This window comes from Mytilus trossulus, chromosome 2 (assembly GCF_036588685.1).
Source record: "Mytilus trossulus isolate FHL-02 chromosome 2, PNRI_Mtr1.1.1.hap1, whole genome shotgun sequence".
Lineage (NCBI taxonomy): Eukaryota > Metazoa > Mollusca > Bivalvia > Mytilida > Mytilidae > Mytilus > Mytilus trossulus.
This window is the reverse complement of record NC_086374.1, coordinates 23845695-23866395: the sequence shown is the minus strand read 5'-3', so window position 1 is coordinate 23866395 and position 20701 is coordinate 23845695. Positions and strand designations below refer to the sequence as shown.

Below are 20701 nucleotides of genomic sequence, written 5' to 3'. Positions count from 1 at the left end.
CCTGGCGTCAACACTGCTGAATTTTAATCATGGCATAATTTACAAAATAGATGAAATCTTTCTCTTAAAATTAGGCCACATCAATTTAATTTCTTGTTCTACGGATTTTTGGACTTCAAAAATTGGGCTAGCGAGCGATTTGAAAATTTTAATAAAAAAATATTTAATTTGCAAATTTTTGAGGCGAAGCTTAAAAAGTAGAGGCGAGCGATTATAATTTTTTTTTGTAAACATAAAATAGTAGGTTTTGACTATATTAAAACTTGATTTATCACTTGTACCTTGACATTTCTTTAATTTATGAAATATTTTTCCCCTGCTCATGCTGTTCAACAAGAAATACTTGAATAATTAAATCTGGTCTATGTATGTGTGACTGACAATGAGACAATTCTTCATCCAAGTCATAATCAGGTTCAGAACAACCCCTTAATGTTATGAATATCCCTTTTATGAGGGGTCATTATATAAGTTATAATATATTTCTTTTTGTAAAAACACTTTAAGTACAAAAGGGCTAATATTTCCCCAAAGAACTATAATATTTGGTATTAAATGGTAAAAACGTGCCCAAGAATTTTGTAATATTCCTGGACTTTAACCATGTTAACACATTTACTTTAACAGTTTAATATTATTCAAAATATGTGGACCCATCCCTCTTTTAGAAAAGTTGTTTAAAATATAATGTATTTCTCCTCTTTTTGAGTAAAACATTCTAAGTTGTCAAAGGTTTTGTATAGTAGCACTATACAAATCCTTAGTATTTCTATTTTCTTTTCTACTTCAGTAAACATGGTAAAATGACCCCTTCAAGACCCCTTGTCTGAGGGAAGGTTGTTCCCAACCTGATAATAACAAACATATGTCAAAGTACGGCCTTTTACACAGAGCTTTTATCCCGACCAATCAGCAACCTTTAAGGGACCACAACTTAGTTTTGTACACAATTCGAACAGGAAAACCAACGATCTAATTTATATTTCCAAACGGTAAAATACCAATGAACCACATCAACAAACGATAACGGCTGAACGACAGGTCCTTGAATAAACCTGGACAGGTGCACAAACCTGCAGCGAGTATGATCGTCACCATACATTAATTGTAATTGCAGTTGAAGGCAAATCCTTCAGAAGTTCTTTGTACTTTATTTTAAGGTTCATCATAACAAACGGACAAATATGACTGTATTTACATGCCAAAAATTACTCTGAGTACAGACTTACCTGTAAAGTTGGAAAAGTTTTAATGCCTAGCATCCACTAGATATAAAAAAGTTAAATCCATTTTGTGTTTCAGAAAGACAAAATCTCTTTTGGATTTTGATGGGCATTTTTTTTCCTTCATGCAAAAGGTGTGAAAATTGACTAAGTTGTGGAACAACTATGAGATGCTCCCTCAGGTAAAAAACCGGTTTGTATTGTTTTCATTGTCCTTAATTGACATGGACACCAGGTATCTTCAGAACTATAGGTGAGTTAAAGAGTTTATCTGAGTCAGTGAGTGGACAGTATCAAAGTAATGCAGGTGTTTGTTTATTTTTGCACCTTCTGAAGAAAGGAAAAAAAATGCCCAGCAAAAACCAAGAGAGATTTTATCTTTCTTAAACACAAAATGCATTTAACTTTTATATATCTAGTGGATGCTAGGCATTAAAACTTTTCAAACAGCACAGGTAAGTCTGTACACAGAGTAGTTTTTGAGGTAAAAATACGGCCATATTTGTCCATTTGTTATGATGAACCTTAACAACGAACATTTTTTATTGGGAATACAAGTTAGGGGGAAAGAAACTAACGTTTTGTTCATAATATAATAAAAATAAAAAAAATCTGTTTTGAAAAAAATAGGTGCGGGCGGGTCCGTCGAACAAGGAATCAAATTGGTGTGGCCTTATGACTTTTTTAAAACAAATTAAAGAATAAAAAAGACGATGTTATAAATAAGAAAGGTCCACTCTCAGGTTCGTTAAGGATATGGTACAACCAATGCTAGATATAGGATTATAGTAGCTAAAACTTCTCATATTGAGGAGTAGTGTCTGTTTGACTTTTTATATAAACAAACACGCGCGATCCAAATGTAAACGTTCCTCGTTTTTTTATATATAGATTAGACCGTTGGTTTTCCCCGTTTGAATGGTTTACACTAGTAATTTTCACAGCTAGGCGCTTTGATACAATTTTTTTTCGTTGATTAAAATATTCAATTTTCTATATTTATAATGCATAGAATCATATTCAAAACAGTGTGATCCTGGCCATTGATTGACGACCTAAATTATCCCATTGACTGGGACATATTAGGTGAACGTTTGTCGGTAACAATCACTGCTCACTATGTACTTGTTAAAGACACTGAATCTGTGGGGTCACCAAAGGTTCTCAACACCTAAATAAAGCAATTCGAAAAACGAATCCGGAATAATACGATGTGTTGATTTATATCAATAATATACATCAAAACATAAAGGTTATTCCTGAATAATTTTTCGAATTATTTTATTATCAAAGACGTTAAGAACCTTTGGTGACCCCACAGTTTAAATTCTATAATAAGTAAGAAGTGAGTAATGGTCGTTACAGACAAACGTTCACCTAATCTGTCCCAGTCAATGGGATAATTTAGGTCGTCAATCAATGGCCAGGACCACACTGTTTTGAATATGATTCTATCTATCACTTCTGTGCATGTCTCGCCTAGTTTCGAGTGATTTAAACGACTTAGTGAAAATATCAATTTTTACTATCCATACTTAGAAACAATGTCAGCGATCTGATGGCCTGGAAGGCGCACGTTTTCAAGAAAAATCGTTGGGGAATCCAGGTAGGTCAATTTCGTTATTTACAGATAGCAGAAAAATGGCATTTTACATTACAAAGCGTTTCAGTCATAATTTTTTACCGGTTGGAATTTTGCCGTTCTTACCAGCAAGATAAAAAAAAAACAAGTTAATGTGTCACAGTGACATTTTTTTTTTACCAGTAAATGATGAGACAGTGCCATTTCCAGAACTACCAATCAGTTTAACCCATGATTATTAGCCGCCTAAGTAAATAAAGTTTATCGACTGTAACACTTCGTGATTGAATTCGCTTTAATAAACAAGTGCTCGATTTTATGCTGTTGATACGACACATATGATAAAATTACAGGAAGATATGCTACTTTTTTATTTTTGTTATAAATCGTCGTGTATAATATTCAGTTCACGAAAACCTATCAAAAATCCATTTCTTACTCCACTTTTGTCACTTATAAAATCCACATGAAAATGATCGCCATAAAACGTTTCTTTTTCCCATATATTCTCACCACATAAATAGTCCTCGTTATTATCTGAAAAAGACAAAGTGAACAATTCTATTTAAGAATTGAATGCTTCTTTTTGTAAATTTATGGGGGTGTAAAAGCGTTGACCGAAGTATATTTTGTATGAAGCACGGAAGCGCTTCCTTCTAAAAATGTACGCACGGTCAACGCTTTTACAACCCTATAAAGTTACAAAAAGAAGCATTCAATACTTATCATTACATTTTTTAGCTAGGATCATGAAAACACGATTTTTATCAAGTTTTGTTTAGTTCACCTGTGCACTTTATTGTGGAACCTCGTGTCATCACGAATGCTATTAAATATATAAATAACACATAGCTGAGAGGATGATAGAGCAGATTGGTACCCCGAGAAAACATTGTCAATGTTGACAATGCCTTTTCGAGGGGTTCCAATCTGCTCTATCACCCTCTCAGCTATGTGTTATTTAATTTATTATACTGAATGTCCTATCATTATTGGCTTTTACATATTACTTTTATTTTAAAAGTATTTTCTATGACGTCACGTTCATAACAACGTTACGGGCATTAGAAAAAAACAACAAAAGTCAAGCAAGATTCATTGTTCTTTGAATTATCGATTTCTGATTGGTCTAGACGAGAGGGTAACATTCAAAAAAATTGTCACCCGCTCAGCTATGTGATAGAGTAAATTGACACCCTCGGCTTAGCCAATCAAAATATGGCATTTTAACGTGAAGTATAATAAATGTTATTGTCTGATGCAATTGCTTACGGAATAACATGTGATGTGCAGTTAGCCAATCAGAATAACGAATTATAATGAATCATACATCTAATGTAATAATTTGTTAATACATTCATTTGTTGGTAATAAAATACCGTGAAATACTCTGCATGATTTCCATGACACGTGGAATACATCTTGTGTTTTACTCTGACGTCATACCACAAAAGTGAATAGCAAGTAGAATATTTCTTGTATTTTGCCTCCACAGGCACTTGTTTCTATCCCTGGGAAAGTCGACTATTATGTACACCATATGGATAGTCGACCTCCCCATGGCCTTCTAATACGCATTATAGTTGACCTTCCCGTTGATGGACACAATATCCGTGAAACAAAACGATGATCCATTAGTTTTCTGTAACAGGATAAGTATATAACTTGACGCGCATTCGTGAATTTATGTTTCGATTTTTTTCGACGTTTGGACTATCGTACAAGAAAGCAAAGCAATATCATCTAAAAAAATGGTGTAATTTAAAAAGGATTTATTTGGGTGAACATTTAGAAAAATCTGGCCGCAGTCAGACATTATCGTGTCGTGCATGAAGCAACTCTTCTAAAATTTTGAATAAAGAGATTTCAGTAACTATCAATGATGATACAAAATAGACCCTTAACTCTAGCACAGAAATACAATAGCATTGATGTTTATTCATTTTTGAAAGTAAGTCGAATTGGATATTTCGACGCGAAAAAGAGCTTTATGTTGAATAGGCGCTGACATATTTTATATTGTGCCAGACAGGCCAATAATGAATCGTCATAGTACTATTAAGGGTGTATTATTTACCATGAGGGTATCGCATGCTAGGTCGGTTACAGCGGTTATCTAAATACCATGACAATATCCTGAAATTCTCCTTATACACGATATTATAATAAAAAAAAATGTGGTATAATGATTGCCAACGAGACAACTCTCCACAAGAGACCAAAATGACACAGAAAATAACAACTACAGGTCACCGTACGGCCTTCAACAATGAACAAAGACCATACCACATAGTCAGCTATAAAAGGCCCCGAAATGAAATTCAAACGAGAAAGCTAACGGCCTTATTCATGTGCAAGAAATGAACGAAAAACAAATATGTAACACATAAACAAACGACAACCACTGATTTACAGGCTCCTGATTTGGGACAGGCACATACATACATAATATAAACATTAAACATGTTAGCGGGATTGGAGTCGGCGCAGCCATCATCATCCCAAACCCTCCCATGGTCTTGGACAGTGGTAAGACAGCATGTAGCATAAGAACGGACTATACAAATCAGTTGAAAAAGACGTAAAACTCATCAGATGGGCAAAAATACAATTGGACGTTGTCGGGTACTTGTACATGCCAACAACAAAAAGACACTAGGTACATTTCTGAGAGTACTCGCAGTTAACTGACAGCTAGTTCAAAGCCATTAACAATTTATACAAAAAAATCATTCATCTATACATAAGACTACATTATCAATCCAATGGATTTAATGTAATGACGTCATAAACAGTCAGAGAAAAAGCTGACCTTGTGCAAAGCCAAGATACAGGTATCGATAGATTGTAGATCCATGCATTTGTAATTGTATATAAGTATGTCGATAACTAGTAATATTTAGTTTGTTTTTAATTCACTGATAACAAAATCAATATTTATACCAATAAAACAAAATTCAATGATCTTATGACAGTGTTGCATTGGTATCCTTTTATAATAAGTTAATTCAAAGGAGCGATAAGTTTACAAGGATCATTTCTCCGGGCACGGTTAACAACATTTCCGAAAAAAATTAGGATGTGCTATCCCGTTTGAAATAAGTTTTCTTCAGGTACAATCAAACTTCAAAACCAAATTTTTATATCTATGAAAAATTTAGTAAAGGTTTTAAGTAATTTATTGTAACGAAATATTAGGCTGGTACCGGCAATCATTTGACAAGTGTGTTGATAACTGTTTATATTTTTTTCCAAAGGCATACTGAATATTTTACGGAGGGAACCAACATAACAGATATCGGTCTTGTATTGATGTCTCCTTTCTGAAACCGGTGGACGTGTCTCTCACAGTAAAATTGACACTTCACGGGAAAATAAAGGTATTAATTTACAAAGGGCTACTATCAGTTACTAATATGCCAGCTCCATACCTCTAAAAAACTGGTCTTATCATCTCACCTGATTGAATTCTAATATAATCAAAAACGCAATTCCACTCAGGACCTACTTCTACATCCAGATAATAAACGGTCAGTGCTATATTTCTGTGATTTGGTGATGTTATTCTCCACGTGCAATTAACCTGTCTGGAAAGAAGATGTTTTCATGTAAGTTTATAAACTTCGGACTGCGTTTAACAGTTTAACTTTTTTCATTTGAGTGCACGTCTGGCGGACAAAATAATAAGCTTGATATCTTACATTTTGTACTTTAAAAAAAAAAGTCTTACAAAAGATTCAACTCATCTAAAAATAACTAATCGGCAGCTAGTTGGACAGTAAGTGTTGACATTAATTATTTTGTTTTGTTTCGTATGAAATCGTAGGAAATACAATGGTCTTATAGCAACCAAACCTAAAGACATTAACATTATAATCATATTTGTTTTTCGTTTATTGTTTTGTACAATAGTCAGGCCATCAAGATGCTCGTATGAATTGATTTACAAGTCATTTCGGTGCCTTTTATAGTGACTTTGCGATATGGGCTTTACTCGTTGTTAAAGGCCGTGCAATGACCTATAGTTGTTAATTTGTGTGTCATTTGGTCTTTGGTGGAGAGCTGTCTCATTGGCAATCATACCACATCTACTTATTTTCATATAATTATACTCCTGGATATTCTAGTGCATTGATTTTGATTTTGTTACAGTAATTTAACACAAAACAAAACAATATATAACTGTAACATTGTTAACATCTGTTTAATTGTCTTAAGTACTTTTTTGTATAAATATATATATATCTTACGCAGGGTATCGCCTTGGAAAAGTAGCAGTGGTGATGAACTTTTCTCTTCGTTCAGCTAATAAATTCACAGGATCACCTAAACATGCACCTTGAGCTAAAATACAAAAATTGATATATATATATATAGATGTAAATCAAACTAGGTGCATACACCAGTAGTTTACTTTGAATAACAAAACTGACAGAACATAAAATATTCCTTGTAATGGCTGCTATTATAACTTACCACATTACTTACACATCACTAAGATTCATATGGTTATAGTGTAAAAAAAATTTGTTATGCTAAATTTTAAAACAATAAATATTAATATTAGTTATTATTTTCTAATAGCAATACATCCCTCAAATAGTCTGATAAGGCCGTGTTAATGTCTGTGTCATTTTGGTCTTTTGTGGACCGTTGTCTCTTTGGCAATCATACCACGTCTTCTTTTTTATTTTTGATAAGATTTATCTATCCTCCTCTTACATTGATCTTTGGCTAAAAGTGTCCAAACAGAAAATGCTGGTTTGTTTACATCAATAGAAACAGTGTTGCTGTCAGCCACCCATGTCTTCACTTCAGCCATGCATCCATGCTCAAAACGAAGTATTCCGTTGTTACCGCTTCCTAAAAAGTAATTCCTATAAATTAAATTATTATAATGTTTTAACATTTTTATATTTTTAAATTGATCGTCATTAAACAGATCAGCCTTTCCAGAATAATATTTGTTTGTTTTGTTTATGCAGATTATAACTTTCATTTTCAAGGAATTTTGTAACCATGGACTTTGCAGCTATCGTAAAACATGTAGCATTTGTTCCGTCAATTAATAGTATGTTCACGTGAGTGCATGTAGTTGGAGCCTATCACAGAAATCAGTTTAGCGGTTATCAAAAGTATACATTCGATCCGTCAATCAATAGTAAGTATATGTTAGTACTAAGTGGGATAAGCTAGACGCAATAGTTGTCTGTATCCCCAAAGTGCTTCATAAAAGGAATACAATGACAGTAAAAAACACACATTGTCATCTGCATGCAACAAATAGATCACTTCGCGCGTGGTGCTAGGTGAACTAAAAATTTCGAGCCTATTAAAAATTAGATTGTTTCTTAGGTTCATGATTAAGTACAAATACTGAATGTTTTTGAGATTCTTTCCATACTGATTTACCTAAACAGTAGCATTCAGTTTAATAATTAGAATAATGACAATAATGTCAGTTAGATTCTTCCATTTTCGCATACCGGTACGGTGCTAATAACGCATCATTATTTTCATAGATAATACAGACATTCAACAGTGAGATTCATTGTTTTATCATTGACACTATAAGATCATTTGTAAAAACTCTCTATAAATGAAACGATTTCAGTGTAAACGAATTATAAGATTAATTGGACTTGAAGAAATCCCAAATCTTATATGATTCTTATTTCAGTCTAATGGCAAGGCAGCATCTTGATTTAATTTTCTCACGACACAGGTTTATTATATATCGTTGAGAGGCTGAGCAATATCACACTTTACTTAGGAGAGTCCATTTTTTTTAACCAAAAATTGATCTCTCACAATCGATAAATGAAACTTGGAGGGGCTAGTTAGACCTTTTCCTTATAGTGAAAACCATCATAAACTTATTTATACATAACGTTATACATGTAATTTGTATATTAAGATTACCTTCGTAAAAACGAAAATTACCACTTTTTTTACATGGCTCTTTAGCAGGTATTGTCTCTATCAAGAAAGCAGCATCATCGTCAGTTTTTTGTAGAACGTATTTAACTTCATTAAATCTGAAAATTTGAACTACAATATATATGTATATATCTTTATTCTCACAAACCAAATTACAAAGGTATAGAGATTATACATATTTCAATACAATTACACAAATAAATAATGTACGAAAGTAGATAGAGGCGTTCACAATTTTTCCGACCCAGAAAAGTTCATTTGTTATTTATCTCCTTAATAAGTTTACATAGTTCACTCAGTTCTGTACATTTTTTAGAATTCATTAATTCATAAAACTTCAAAGAGTTTGGTCTATTTCTATAGTAAAATGCAATACATTGTTTTCTACAATTATCAAAAGCTGAACAATTAAAAATGTAATGGTATTCATCACCAATGGCATCTAATTTACACAATATACATTTTCTGTTTTCTCTTTCTATGTGTTGCCATCTTCCAGTTTCTATTGGAAATTTCATGTTCATACCTTTAATCATTAGCATCTCGGTATGAAATATGCTACCCTAATTTCGATTTATAATTTTTTTCAGTTATGTTTTATTTCATTACTATAATTGGTCGATCTATATGAGCGATATTTGCTTTGCGCGACGGGTGAAAAGTTTCAAAAAAGTATATATCGAAGGATAACGCATATAGGTTGAAACTTTATTTCCTGCAATAATAGGTTGAAACTTTGTTTCCTAAAATAATAGTGGGGTAACAAATCAGCCTGAGTTCTTGCAGAGTTTGCTCCGGCATATCTAGGCTTGTGTACGTGAACATATCACCTCTGCACCATGAATATGACTCCTTGCTGAACCAGACCATGTTTCCTCGCGTTTTGCAGTGTTCTATTATTCTGTTGCACCATCTGATTTTGCATGTTGATGCCGGTGTCTAGTGTTGGTATTTTGAAATATGATGTATTACATTTAAAACGTGTGATGAAAGGACACAGTTAAAAGTTGCCATTTTATTCTAAATTACGCATAACTAGTAAAGTATATGATGTATTACTTACGGATTTGCGATGATGGTTGGTTCAAAGAGCTGAAGTTGTAAATTGTTAGCGCAGATTTCTGAAAAATAATGCACATATTTTAATTGCAATTATCAAATTAAAAAAGTTTATTAAGAATTAAACTGATGTTTTTTTAAGACCTAAAGCCAGTGAAGGTATGTTTACTTTTGCCTGCTTTAACATTCTGCATATAACGTACATTGCGAAAGAGTCGGACCGCGTCGTAATATTTTCCCAATGTACAGCGGCAAATATTTGATGCATAAACACATAATCTAATAGACAGTTTCTACAAAGTATTCTGACTGCGATAAAGGGCGGATAATATTGACACTCTGCAAACGGGTATTTGGATTGGGCGACAGTTTTGCCATGTAACAGGTTACCTAAAAAATTTGTTGGAAGTGTTCTTTAATGTGTATGTATACCGGAAAACTAGTCAGAAGACCCGTTCAAGCATTGCTTAATTCCTGATGGAAGTTCATGATACCGTTTAGCTATTCATCAACTAATCCTGGTAATTTACTCTAAAATACATGCAGACACCGAAATTGGAACACAAAGCAAGACGGTTGAATATAAACACCTCCATTTATTTAAGTTTGTTTTCAGTAACTGCGAGTTTTTTTTTTTATTACATATTGATTATAGTTGTTTTTGTTGTTATCTAATTACTAGTATTATAGAGTTACTGATTTCTTCATTTCTTACTTAGACACTAGTTGTAACTTTATAATTTACCAAACTTTCATCACTTCATATTTCCATCCCCAATCCCACTTATTTTTATAGCTAGAAAAAATATATAAGAATATTATATTTATGTATTTAAAAACAGCTGTTCCAATTTCCCTTTACAATATTTAATTAATAATCAATATCATTATATGTCTAATAATCGCATTAAAATTAGTTATATATCATAAATGCTGCAAAGAAAAATAAATCCTTTTCCCATTTTAATAATCATTTTGTGTAAAATTCAATAACCGCGTAACAGAACATCACATGATTTAGTTTAGGGAAATTTTTCGATACATTCTTGACATATTCATAAGATACAATTCTGTACAAAAGTACTTATATTAACAAATATACTATACAATCCCCCCCCAATCCGTGGTTTATTATGCCTAACACTATGACAAATAAAGAAAAAAACTGTAATAGCAAAAATTATGAGCAAGACAAAATCTACAAATAAATCAACACGGCAAGAAATTTCCTTTGACTCCTTTTATATTAAATGACAATCTTTACCTTTTTTATGTGTTGCGCAACACTATATAAAAGAAGTGACATTGAGTTATGTTCCTCTATAATGTCTTCTTGGTCAATTGAAATGTTCACATTCATAGTTTACCCATTTCTACTATGATAGAAAAAAAACGAAACAAATGTAATTGTAACTGCCATTAACTCCTATATCATATATGGAGTTGATTGTCAATTCCTGTTATTTGCCTTTTTTGTACATTTTAACGTTTTTTGCAGGAACGATTCCATCTGTTAGTTTAAAGATAATAACAAATATGCAAAAGATTTAAAGTAATATGTCATTAATGCAGTACGATCTCCAGTTCATGCAGTTACCTGCAAGTGTTTCAAGCATGTTTACCTTTATCATAATAGAAGAAGGCTTTATATGAGTTGTAGCAAATATATTTGCAATCAGATTTTAAAACAGACTTTGTGAGTTAATAAGAAGACTTCTATTAATAAGATTTTATAGAAGTGCTGCGAAGTTTGAAATATAAAAAAGTGCTGCGGAAAGAGTCTAACATTAATTATTGTCAACTGATTTGAAAGCCAGGACCTTAACTACCCATATTATTTTCGCCCTTGAAGACGATTTTTGGCAGTAGTGTTTTTACGTGTGTGGATGATGAAAACTATAGAATTTATAGAGCACAACTGTATGAAGGATACAACTATTCTAGAAAAGAAAAGCCTTCCCGAAATATCCAAATTGACCTATATTGCCTTTAATTGTCGCCCATTATTGTTTTTAAGGTAATTAGTTGAAAAGTTAAACTGTAGTAGTTGAGAAACTGAAAATAACACTTTGTGAATGCAACTTCTCTGAAACCATTAGAAAGAAATAGTGTTTGCCATTGTGTGTAGTTTACCATATTGTACCTTCATTTTGATTTGATAAATTTTACGGGACCTATACACATTAGTTGAAGTATTGTAACATTTATTTGTGAGAGAGTTTTATAGAAAGCTCTCATACTTTAATGTACTGAATATACTCACTGAACAATTCGGGTACATACATGTAAGGCAATATCGAAAGTTACGACTGAGAAAGTCAATTCTATGATTTAGTCGTTCCGAATCCATTTTGTAGTTATCTATCCATACACCGTTAATATCTACAGAACTGTATGCAGATATCAGTATCGACTAAATTGTCATTGCTCCATATATCGGTGATGAAGCAGACTTGATGGTACAGCTTAAGGTTCATCGTAACAAATGGACAAATATGACCGTATTTTCACCTCAAAAACTACTCTGTACAGACTTACCTGTGCTGTTTGGAAAGTTTTAATGCCTAGCATCCACTAGATATATAAAAGTTAAATGCATTTTGTGTTTAAGAAAGATAAAATCTTTCTTGGTTAATGATGGGCATTTTTTTTCCTTTCTGCAGAAGGTGCAAAAATAAACAAACACCTGAATTACTTTGATACTGTCCACTCACTGACTCAGATAAACACTTCAACTCACCTATAGTTGTGAAGATACCTGGTGTCCATGTCAATTTAGAACAATGAAAACAATACAAACCGGTTTTTTACCTGAGGGGGCATCTCATAGTTGTACCACAACTTAAGTCAATTTTCACACCTTTTGCATGAAGGAAAAAAAAATGCCCATCAAAATCCAAAAGAGATTTTATCTTTCTGAAACACAAAATGCATTTAAATTTATTATATCTAGTGGATGCTAGGAATTAAAACTTTTCCAACTTTACAGGTAAGTCTGTACTCAGAGTAATTTTTGGCAAGTAAGTACAGCCATATTTGTCCGTTTGTTATGATGAACCTTAAGGTTTATGTACCCTTCTGTAGCCAATTTTGTACGAACTTTTCAAACTTCAATTGTACCAAAACTACAGATATAATGAATAATAGAGATAGGCCATTTTGTACATATTCCAAGGGGAAACTTGATGCAAAGCATTATTTTTTACTGTTCCATTGCATTTAATAGAAAAAGAGGACTTTGTGGCAAATAAATCACGATTTTTACAGAAAATGCACAACCTTTATCCTTGTAGTCTTATACTTGACAATTTGATGACTGATAGATATAGGATTATTGCATGCAATGCTAGCATTGATTTCCTTAAAACAAGTTTATAAATGTAGTTATTGGTTAAAACAAATATAAATATGGCCAAAATCAAGTACACCTTTTAGGGTGCGCTCGACTTTAGTGACTTAGCACGAGGTGTTTTTGAATTGACAGGTTGCTTAGAACTTTTTGTAAAAAATAACCACTAGCACATCATAGAAAATCAAGTGAGTAATTTATGTTTCAAATTTTATAACAAAAATCTCTGTATTAAAGGCTGTGGATTTTCTATAAAAATCTTGATTTATTTGCGACCAAGTCCTCTTTTTCTATCAAATGCAATGAAACAGTAAAAAATAATGCTTTGCATCAAGTTTCCCCATGGAATATGTACTAAATGGCCTATCTCTATTATTCATTATATCTGTAGTTTTGATACAATTGAGGTTTGAAAAATTCGTACAAAAATGGCTATAGAAGGGTGTATGTACGCTTCTGTAGCCATTTTTGTACGAATTTTCAAACCTCAATTATAAACATTTATAATATAATGAAAAAAATATGATATTTCTAGAGCGAAATTAACAAAATTAGAATGGAGGACCTTATAATGCATGTGAAATACTTATATTTACAATTAAGGTTCATCATAACCTTTTGGCAAAAATGGCCGTATTTACACCCCAAATTTTACTCTGAGTACAGACTAACCTATACACCTGCAACAGTTTTAAGGGATGGCAGGAACTAGATATATAAATTTTAAATGCATTTTATGTTTCAGAAAATTATAAACTTTTCTAGATTTTGCTATCCATTTTTTTTCGTTCCTGCAGAATGTGCAAAAATTAACTAAGTAGTGAAAACGATTGAGATGCTCCCCTCATATAATCAATGTTGTGAGTAGTATTGATTTAAATGGACAATAGATGGACAATATACACCTGTAAACAATAGGTGATTTAACAGGTTTAAACTGTGTAACTGAGTGGACCGTATCAAATGAAACTCGGGTGTTTGTTTATTTTTCTATCTTCTGCAGACTGGGAAAAAATGCACATCAAAATGCAGGTAAGTTTTTAATTTTCTGAAACGTAGACTTCATATAACTTTTATATAGATATAGGAAGATGTGGTGTGAGTGCCAATGAGACAACTCTCCATCCAAAAATTAATTTAAAAATTAAACCATTATAGGTTAAAGTACGGCCTTCAACACGGAGCCTTGGCTCACACCGAACAACAAGCTATAAAGGGCCCCAAAATTACTAGTGTAAAACCATTCAAACGGGAAAACCAACGGTCTAATCTATATAAACAAAACGAGAAACGAGAAACACGTATATATTACATAAACAAACGACAACTACTGTACATCAGATTCCTGACTTAGGACAGGTGCAAACATTTGCAGCGGGATTAAACGTTTTAATGGGCCCAAACCTTCTCCCTTTTTCTGAAACAATAGCATAACATCACAACATATAAAAACATACGATAAAATATCAATTAGCAGACTTAACTCAATCAAAAAACGTATGATTACACAAAGAATATATATCTAGTCCCTGCCATGCCTTAAAACTTCCCTGGATGTACCAGTTTGTCTGTACTCATAGTAATTTTTGAGGTGTAAACACGGCCATATTTTTTAATTCCTTATGATGAACCTTAAGGCACTTTGACAATTTCAAAGTTTGACAAGTTCAAGAAAAATCTACTTTCAAATAGAAAATAGTATGAATTTGTTCCATATATAATAATTGTTTTCGAAAATAATACAAACAAAATGTTATGTATTATAAAAACATGATTTAACTTACCCTCTAATAAATGTAATAAGACGAAGATTAATTGAAACGAAGACATCACATTTTCCATTTATGCCCTATTTAAAACATTAAAAGTTGTATATACATGTAACAGGTTGTTTTTATGTTTTTATCCAGAAGGTTGTATTATTGATTGATACTTTATCCGAAAATTTTGTGTTATTATAATAATAAGATGAAAATAACCAGTGGACACGTATAATTTCTGATTCGGATATTAGATGTTATTTAGCGGACAACGCGGATACAAAGATTAACACTTAACAAACATAACGGATGTTTTGGATTGCGATTGGATTATACTGAAGTCATTAACATATTGACCAAAATCACAAACCAGTTTTACAATGTTTGTATCCCTAGATATGTGCTTTTAAGTTACCATACTCAACACGTCAAAGAACTAATGTTAAGACTCTTCGTGATGACTCAATATGATGACGTTTGGAAGGAAAAATGTTAGTTGAACCAAGTACTCTTTAACAGCTCAAATACGAAGGCCGATATATCTACTCAGTAACCAATGTTTCGATAATTGCATCATTTATATAAAAACAAAATCTCTTAAATTCTGCATTGATAAATTTAGAAATGACCAAGACACTAAGGTTCGAACTCCCTCAGGCAAAATGGACCTTTAATGAATCTGGCTATTCATTTATGTCCCGTTTAGTAATATATCTTATGACTTTAATAAGAGAATAAATCTAAATAAACATGCGAACTATCGGTTAAAATTAGAATAAAGTTAGTCCACAATGAAACTTATAAATCTAACCGAACATAAAAACGTGTCGAAAATAAACAAAGCAAAGCATCTTGCTTATATCGATCACACAAGCGGTTAAACATGCAACAACTAAACGTATACATTTCTAGCAGTCTTACATTTTTTTTTATAAACTTTGTTTAAATAGAACTGTTTGACAATAACAATAGACAGCTCATGTTGCAAGCTTACTATGGATCATTCTGACTGCAGGTCAGCAGCGGAGGAAATCAAACATTTAATGTATTTATTTACTATCAATAGCACATGGATTTGTTGTTATATTGGTAACATGTGTTCATTGTTTACAAATACATTTGAATTGTTTTAGCATAACAATAAGTCACCTTAATAAAGTTCAAGAGTTCATAGTTTCTGTATATGATAGCACGGACTGGTCATTCGCGGTAAAAGTTTATAACTGAAAATACATTTTTCATAGTTTGACCATTCGAAGCTCATATAAAAAAAGAAGATGTGGTATGATTGTCAAAGATAAATAAACTCGAAAAATAAAAGAAGAAAACGGAATTAAATTCAAGAAAAAAGGGAACAGAATTCAGTATCATTTTAATTAAGACATTCTGAAGAGATTTCTGAAAATTCAAAAGAAAGCATCCTCTTTAAATTATCCTACTAAAACTTATGTGCCAGAGCTTATAACTTGATTCAATAGAAATAAGTCGAAGAGCATTTCAGAATTTTAAACACATTGCATTTTTGAAAAATATTGGCGCTAGTGATTTTTTCATTAACCCTATATAAGGCAATTACATTTTCCCGTTTTTAGAAACATGAAAACAGATGCACTGTTTGAACAACAAATCTTTCTCCATGAATGAGAAATTTGTGCTATTTCTTTATTTTATTATTGGTTGTTCTAAGTTAGTCCCCTTGAAGCATTTCGTCGTTAGAGCGTTGCTCTAAATTTACCTCGAAACCGTTAACAAATAAGAACCCATTACTCTTGAAATTTAGAAACAAATCTTTTTTATATGGCAATGAAAAGTAAAATCACAAAAATACCAAACTTGGAGGAAGATTCAAAAACAGGGAGTCCCTAATCAAATGGCAAAATCAAAAGCTCGAACATCAAACGACTGGATAATAACTGTCATATCTCCATAATATCTCCCACTAAGACTCTCACTATGACAGTCAAATACAATTCCATTATATTGACAACAATGTGTGAACAAAAAATGAAACAATAGGTAAAAATGTTAAAACTGGGGTACAACAGTCAAAAGTTTGTTACAATCCTAATCACGATAAAAGCATAAAAACATAGAACAAAGAAACACAAAAAAGAATAAAGACAAAGCACATAAGCAAAAATGAAAGACAAGAATACAAAAAACTGCATTGCACAATAACACAATGAAGGGATGTATAGTACCGAGCCACGTTAAATGAATTTCACCAAAAATATACTAAACCGTAAAAGTAATATTCAAAAGACGAATCAAAGAATACTATAAAACTTTATTACGATGATAAATAACGTCAGTACTCAGAATCTATACTTCAAGACCATTGTGTATTATTTGTGAAGTTGATACGGAATATTCATCAACAAGGTCTCGATACCTTTCAATAATTGTTTTTTTTTAGAAAAAGGACGAGACGTTCTTTGACATACCTTTGGTTCAGCTTTCTGCTCAGACACTGTTGATGTTTTACAAAGTCTGAGTAAAAGCTATAATCTCTTGAATACCGAATAAGTTGGGAAATGTATATCCAATATGCAGGTGAAGTTGGTATATTGCTTCTTAGGTTGGGTAAATTGACAATTTCAAAATTAAAATCGTATATATAGTTTGTAATAGATTCTAGTACTAAGATGACCCAGGTCATATCTTGTTTCTTTAATTTCTAGTTCTAAGTGATATATTTATGGAACCCAATCAGAAAAGTTTGGATCATCAGTATATCTGAACATGAAATTAAACGACCTGGCTTCTTTGAACTTCTTGTTTTTGTCAGGTGTCTTAAGAATCTCCGACTTATATGAATATAAGAAGAGGACGGCAAGGAGAGGCGCGCAGTTCGTTCCCATAGGAATGCCGACAATTTGTCAAAAACGTCTACCTCCAAATTCAACAAATATGATGTCAATAAAAAACTCCAGCATACTGATTATTTGTTTGTCTGTGTACTAGTATGTTTTTTTCTTTTTTCCCCACTATAAACAAATAATGCCGTATGGTATCCCAAAGTAATAAATTTATAGCGTATGTTACCATTTTTATGTTTCAAGCATAAAGTGTTTTTTTAGATGTTACCTCCTTGTGATGTAGCACGTTGCGGATGTTGATTGCATTAATTCCTCTATTGGTAAACGGAACAGAACGGAATTTCCTCTTCATGTAAAGGTTCCGATCTAAAGCCTCGGTCACACCTTACCGGATATCACGAACGCACGCCTTATAAAAATAATGAAAATAAAAGTTGTCCGTTGACAAAATTGTTATCCGTTGGGAGTCCGTTGCATAACGGACACACACTGGATATGCAACGTACGAGAAACGGACACGTACCGGAAAGAACGGATGTCTGACGGACGATGAGTACCGCATAAAACGGACACCTAACGGAAGCGTATCGGATAAAACGGATGAACAGGACATACGGAAAAACCAAAGGCGACAATAATAATACATGTAAATCGCATAAATATTCAATATGTTTCTGTGTAACTGGTGTTGGTTTGTTCTTAAAAAATCCGCCAAAGGGCAGTGTCTGGCCTGAATAAGAACTGCTTGATTGTGAAGACGTGCCTATACTCTAAGATCGATTATGAATAATAAGAATTCATGAACCTTAAAAAATCTGACATACCAATAATTGGCATTTTTGACGAGAAATTTTCAATTGGCTTTTATCCGTTTCAGATCCGTTCATCATCCGTTTTATCCGTTATACGTCCGGTAGAAGTCCGTTTCTCATCCGTTTTATCCGTTATACGTCCGGTAGAAGTCCGTTGGTGAATTTATCTTCCAGACCTCTAACGGATGTATAACGGACACGTAACGGATACAAAACGGACAAGAAACGGACGAGTACCGAACAAAATGGATTTAGATTTGGACGACTTTTTTTTTTTTTTATATATTAAGCCGATGGTAATGTTTTTGGCCATGACTTCGTTGGTGTCGTTAAGGTAGTATTAATTAAACTGATTACATTAACATCACTGCATGCTGGACTTGACAAATTTCCTTTGTTGTTATAATTACGTTTTTCCAATGACTGTTATGTGAAACTTTTTCTCGAAAATAGTAAAAGAGATGTGTACAAAAAGGGCATCGATACTGTTATTTCTGATAAGTTTATTTACAACCATTGAGTTAATGACACTAATGGTGGAGATTTAATTCTACCGGCTCAGTAGTCAGCACCTCTGTGCTGACTTGAGTCACCATTGATATGTTCATAATGATATAAATTTACTGTTTACAAAATTTTTGAAATACTAAGGTATTTCTACATCAGGAATATATTATCTTAGCTGTATTTGGTAAAACTTAAGGAATTTTTGGTCTTATATGCTCTTCAACTTCGTACTTTATTTGGTCATTTTAACAATTTTTTTATTCGAGCTTCACTGATGATTCTTTTGAAGACGAAAAGAGCGTCTGGAGCAACTATACAATTTCAATCCTGGTATCTATGATGAGATTATTCTTAGACATTTAACATAAATTGTCCATTCACCATATTACTACAGGTATGTAAGCTTGGCAAATATTTCTTTCAGTAGTACATAATATATATTCAGATGTTTAAGCTATTGCAAAAGTAGTACCAAATTAGACTATTTACCGGATTTGTTATCTCATAAGCTACACGACGGGTGCCACATGTGGAGCAGTATCTGCTTACCCTTCATGAGCACCTGCTATCACCCCTAGTTTTTGGTGGGGTTCGTGTTGTTCATTCTTAAGTTTTCTATGTTGTGTCATGTGTACTACTGTTTGTCTGTTTGTCCTTTTCATTTTTAGCCATGGCGTTGTCAATTATTTTCGATTTATGAGTTTGATGTCCCTCTGGTATCTTTCGCCCCTCCTTTAAAAACAGTTATTTACTTCGCAAACAGGAAACGTGTCTTATTCTCATACACAATTTATTGTCCGCTATTTAAGGTAGATTTTGTCATAGTTGGAAATCTGGTGGTGCTACCGCAAGTGCTGCATAAAAAAATGAAGATATAATTTAAAAAAACAACTCTGTAAATTGAAAAGTGTTAGATCGTGCAAAAGATGCTTTATTATCAATTAACTAGTACACATTTTTGTTTAGGAACCAGCTGAAGAACCCTCTGAAATTTTCTCGCTGTATTGAAAAAACAATGGTGAACTTCGGCAAGAAAGGTTGGTACAAAAAAATCTTAATTTTGGTGTTTAATGTAAACCTCTATATGTCTATATTTGGCTTATCTTTTGTTTTGTTCTAAACTTTGCTGCACTCGTTGTTTCCAATTCACATGTGTTTAAGCTTTTGTTCGTAAAACTTTATTTGTGTTGGAGTCCACAGAAAAAAAAAGTATACATTAATTTCCCTTAACTTTCCTTAGCACATGAGTTTGTTGTTGTATTTGAAACATGTGTTCATGTTTACAATAGTATTTGAATAATTTAGTATTACAACAATTCACCTTAACCAGTATATATAAAGTGCGAATCTAGTTAGTTGTTTTCTCTGTCGTATATTTATATTGAAGAATAAAGGATGACAGGAAAACTGCGTTTGTTAAATTTTTGAAAATACAAATTAATTGATTTGAATGTATGTTTTAACCCAATTTTATGAGAATGTATCTTTTTAATGTAACGAATAAAGTCGAAAAAGGAATATTTAAAGCAGCCGAATCCATGATATTGTGATTCATTTGAATTATAAATGCGATGCATTATCACTGTTAAAAAAGACAAGATAGTATTTCCTGGCCAATAAGGGATAATGAAAGCCCTTTTTTGTTATAGA

General features: G+C 32.5%; 1 protein-coding gene across 1 annotated transcript; it reads right to left on the bottom strand.

The window, feature by feature from the left end:
- Positions 1–3160: 3160 nt before the first annotated feature.
- On the bottom strand, positions 3161–15168 carry LOC134704979 (deleted in malignant brain tumors 1 protein-like). Its single transcript, XM_063563759.1, has 7 exons — positions 14938–15168; positions 9809–9866; positions 8728–8843; positions 7528–7668; positions 7056–7149; positions 6265–6392; positions 3161–3342 (listed from the first exon to the last, which is right to left on the bottom strand). Exons 1-7 carry the CDS (start codon positions 14993–14995, stop codon positions 3185–3187), a joined length of 753 nt encoding a protein of 250 aa, XP_063419829.1. The 5' UTR covers positions 14996–15168; the 3' UTR covers positions 3161–3184.
- Between the last annotated feature and the right edge of the window lie 5533 nt (positions 15169–20701).

Coding starts and splice junctions, on each gene's coding strand:
- LOC134704979 (XM_063563759.1), bottom strand. CDS start 14,995: ATGGAAAATGTGATGTCTTCGTTTCAATTAATCTTCGTCTTATTACAT. Junction 9,867..14,937: donor CTTATTACATTTATTAGAGG/GTAAGTTAAATC, acceptor ATTATTTTTCAG/AAATCTGCGCTAACAATTTA. Junction 6,393..7,055: donor TTTCCAAGGCGATACCCTGC/GTAAGATATATA, acceptor TCTTCTTTCCAG/ACAGGTTAATTGCACGTGGA.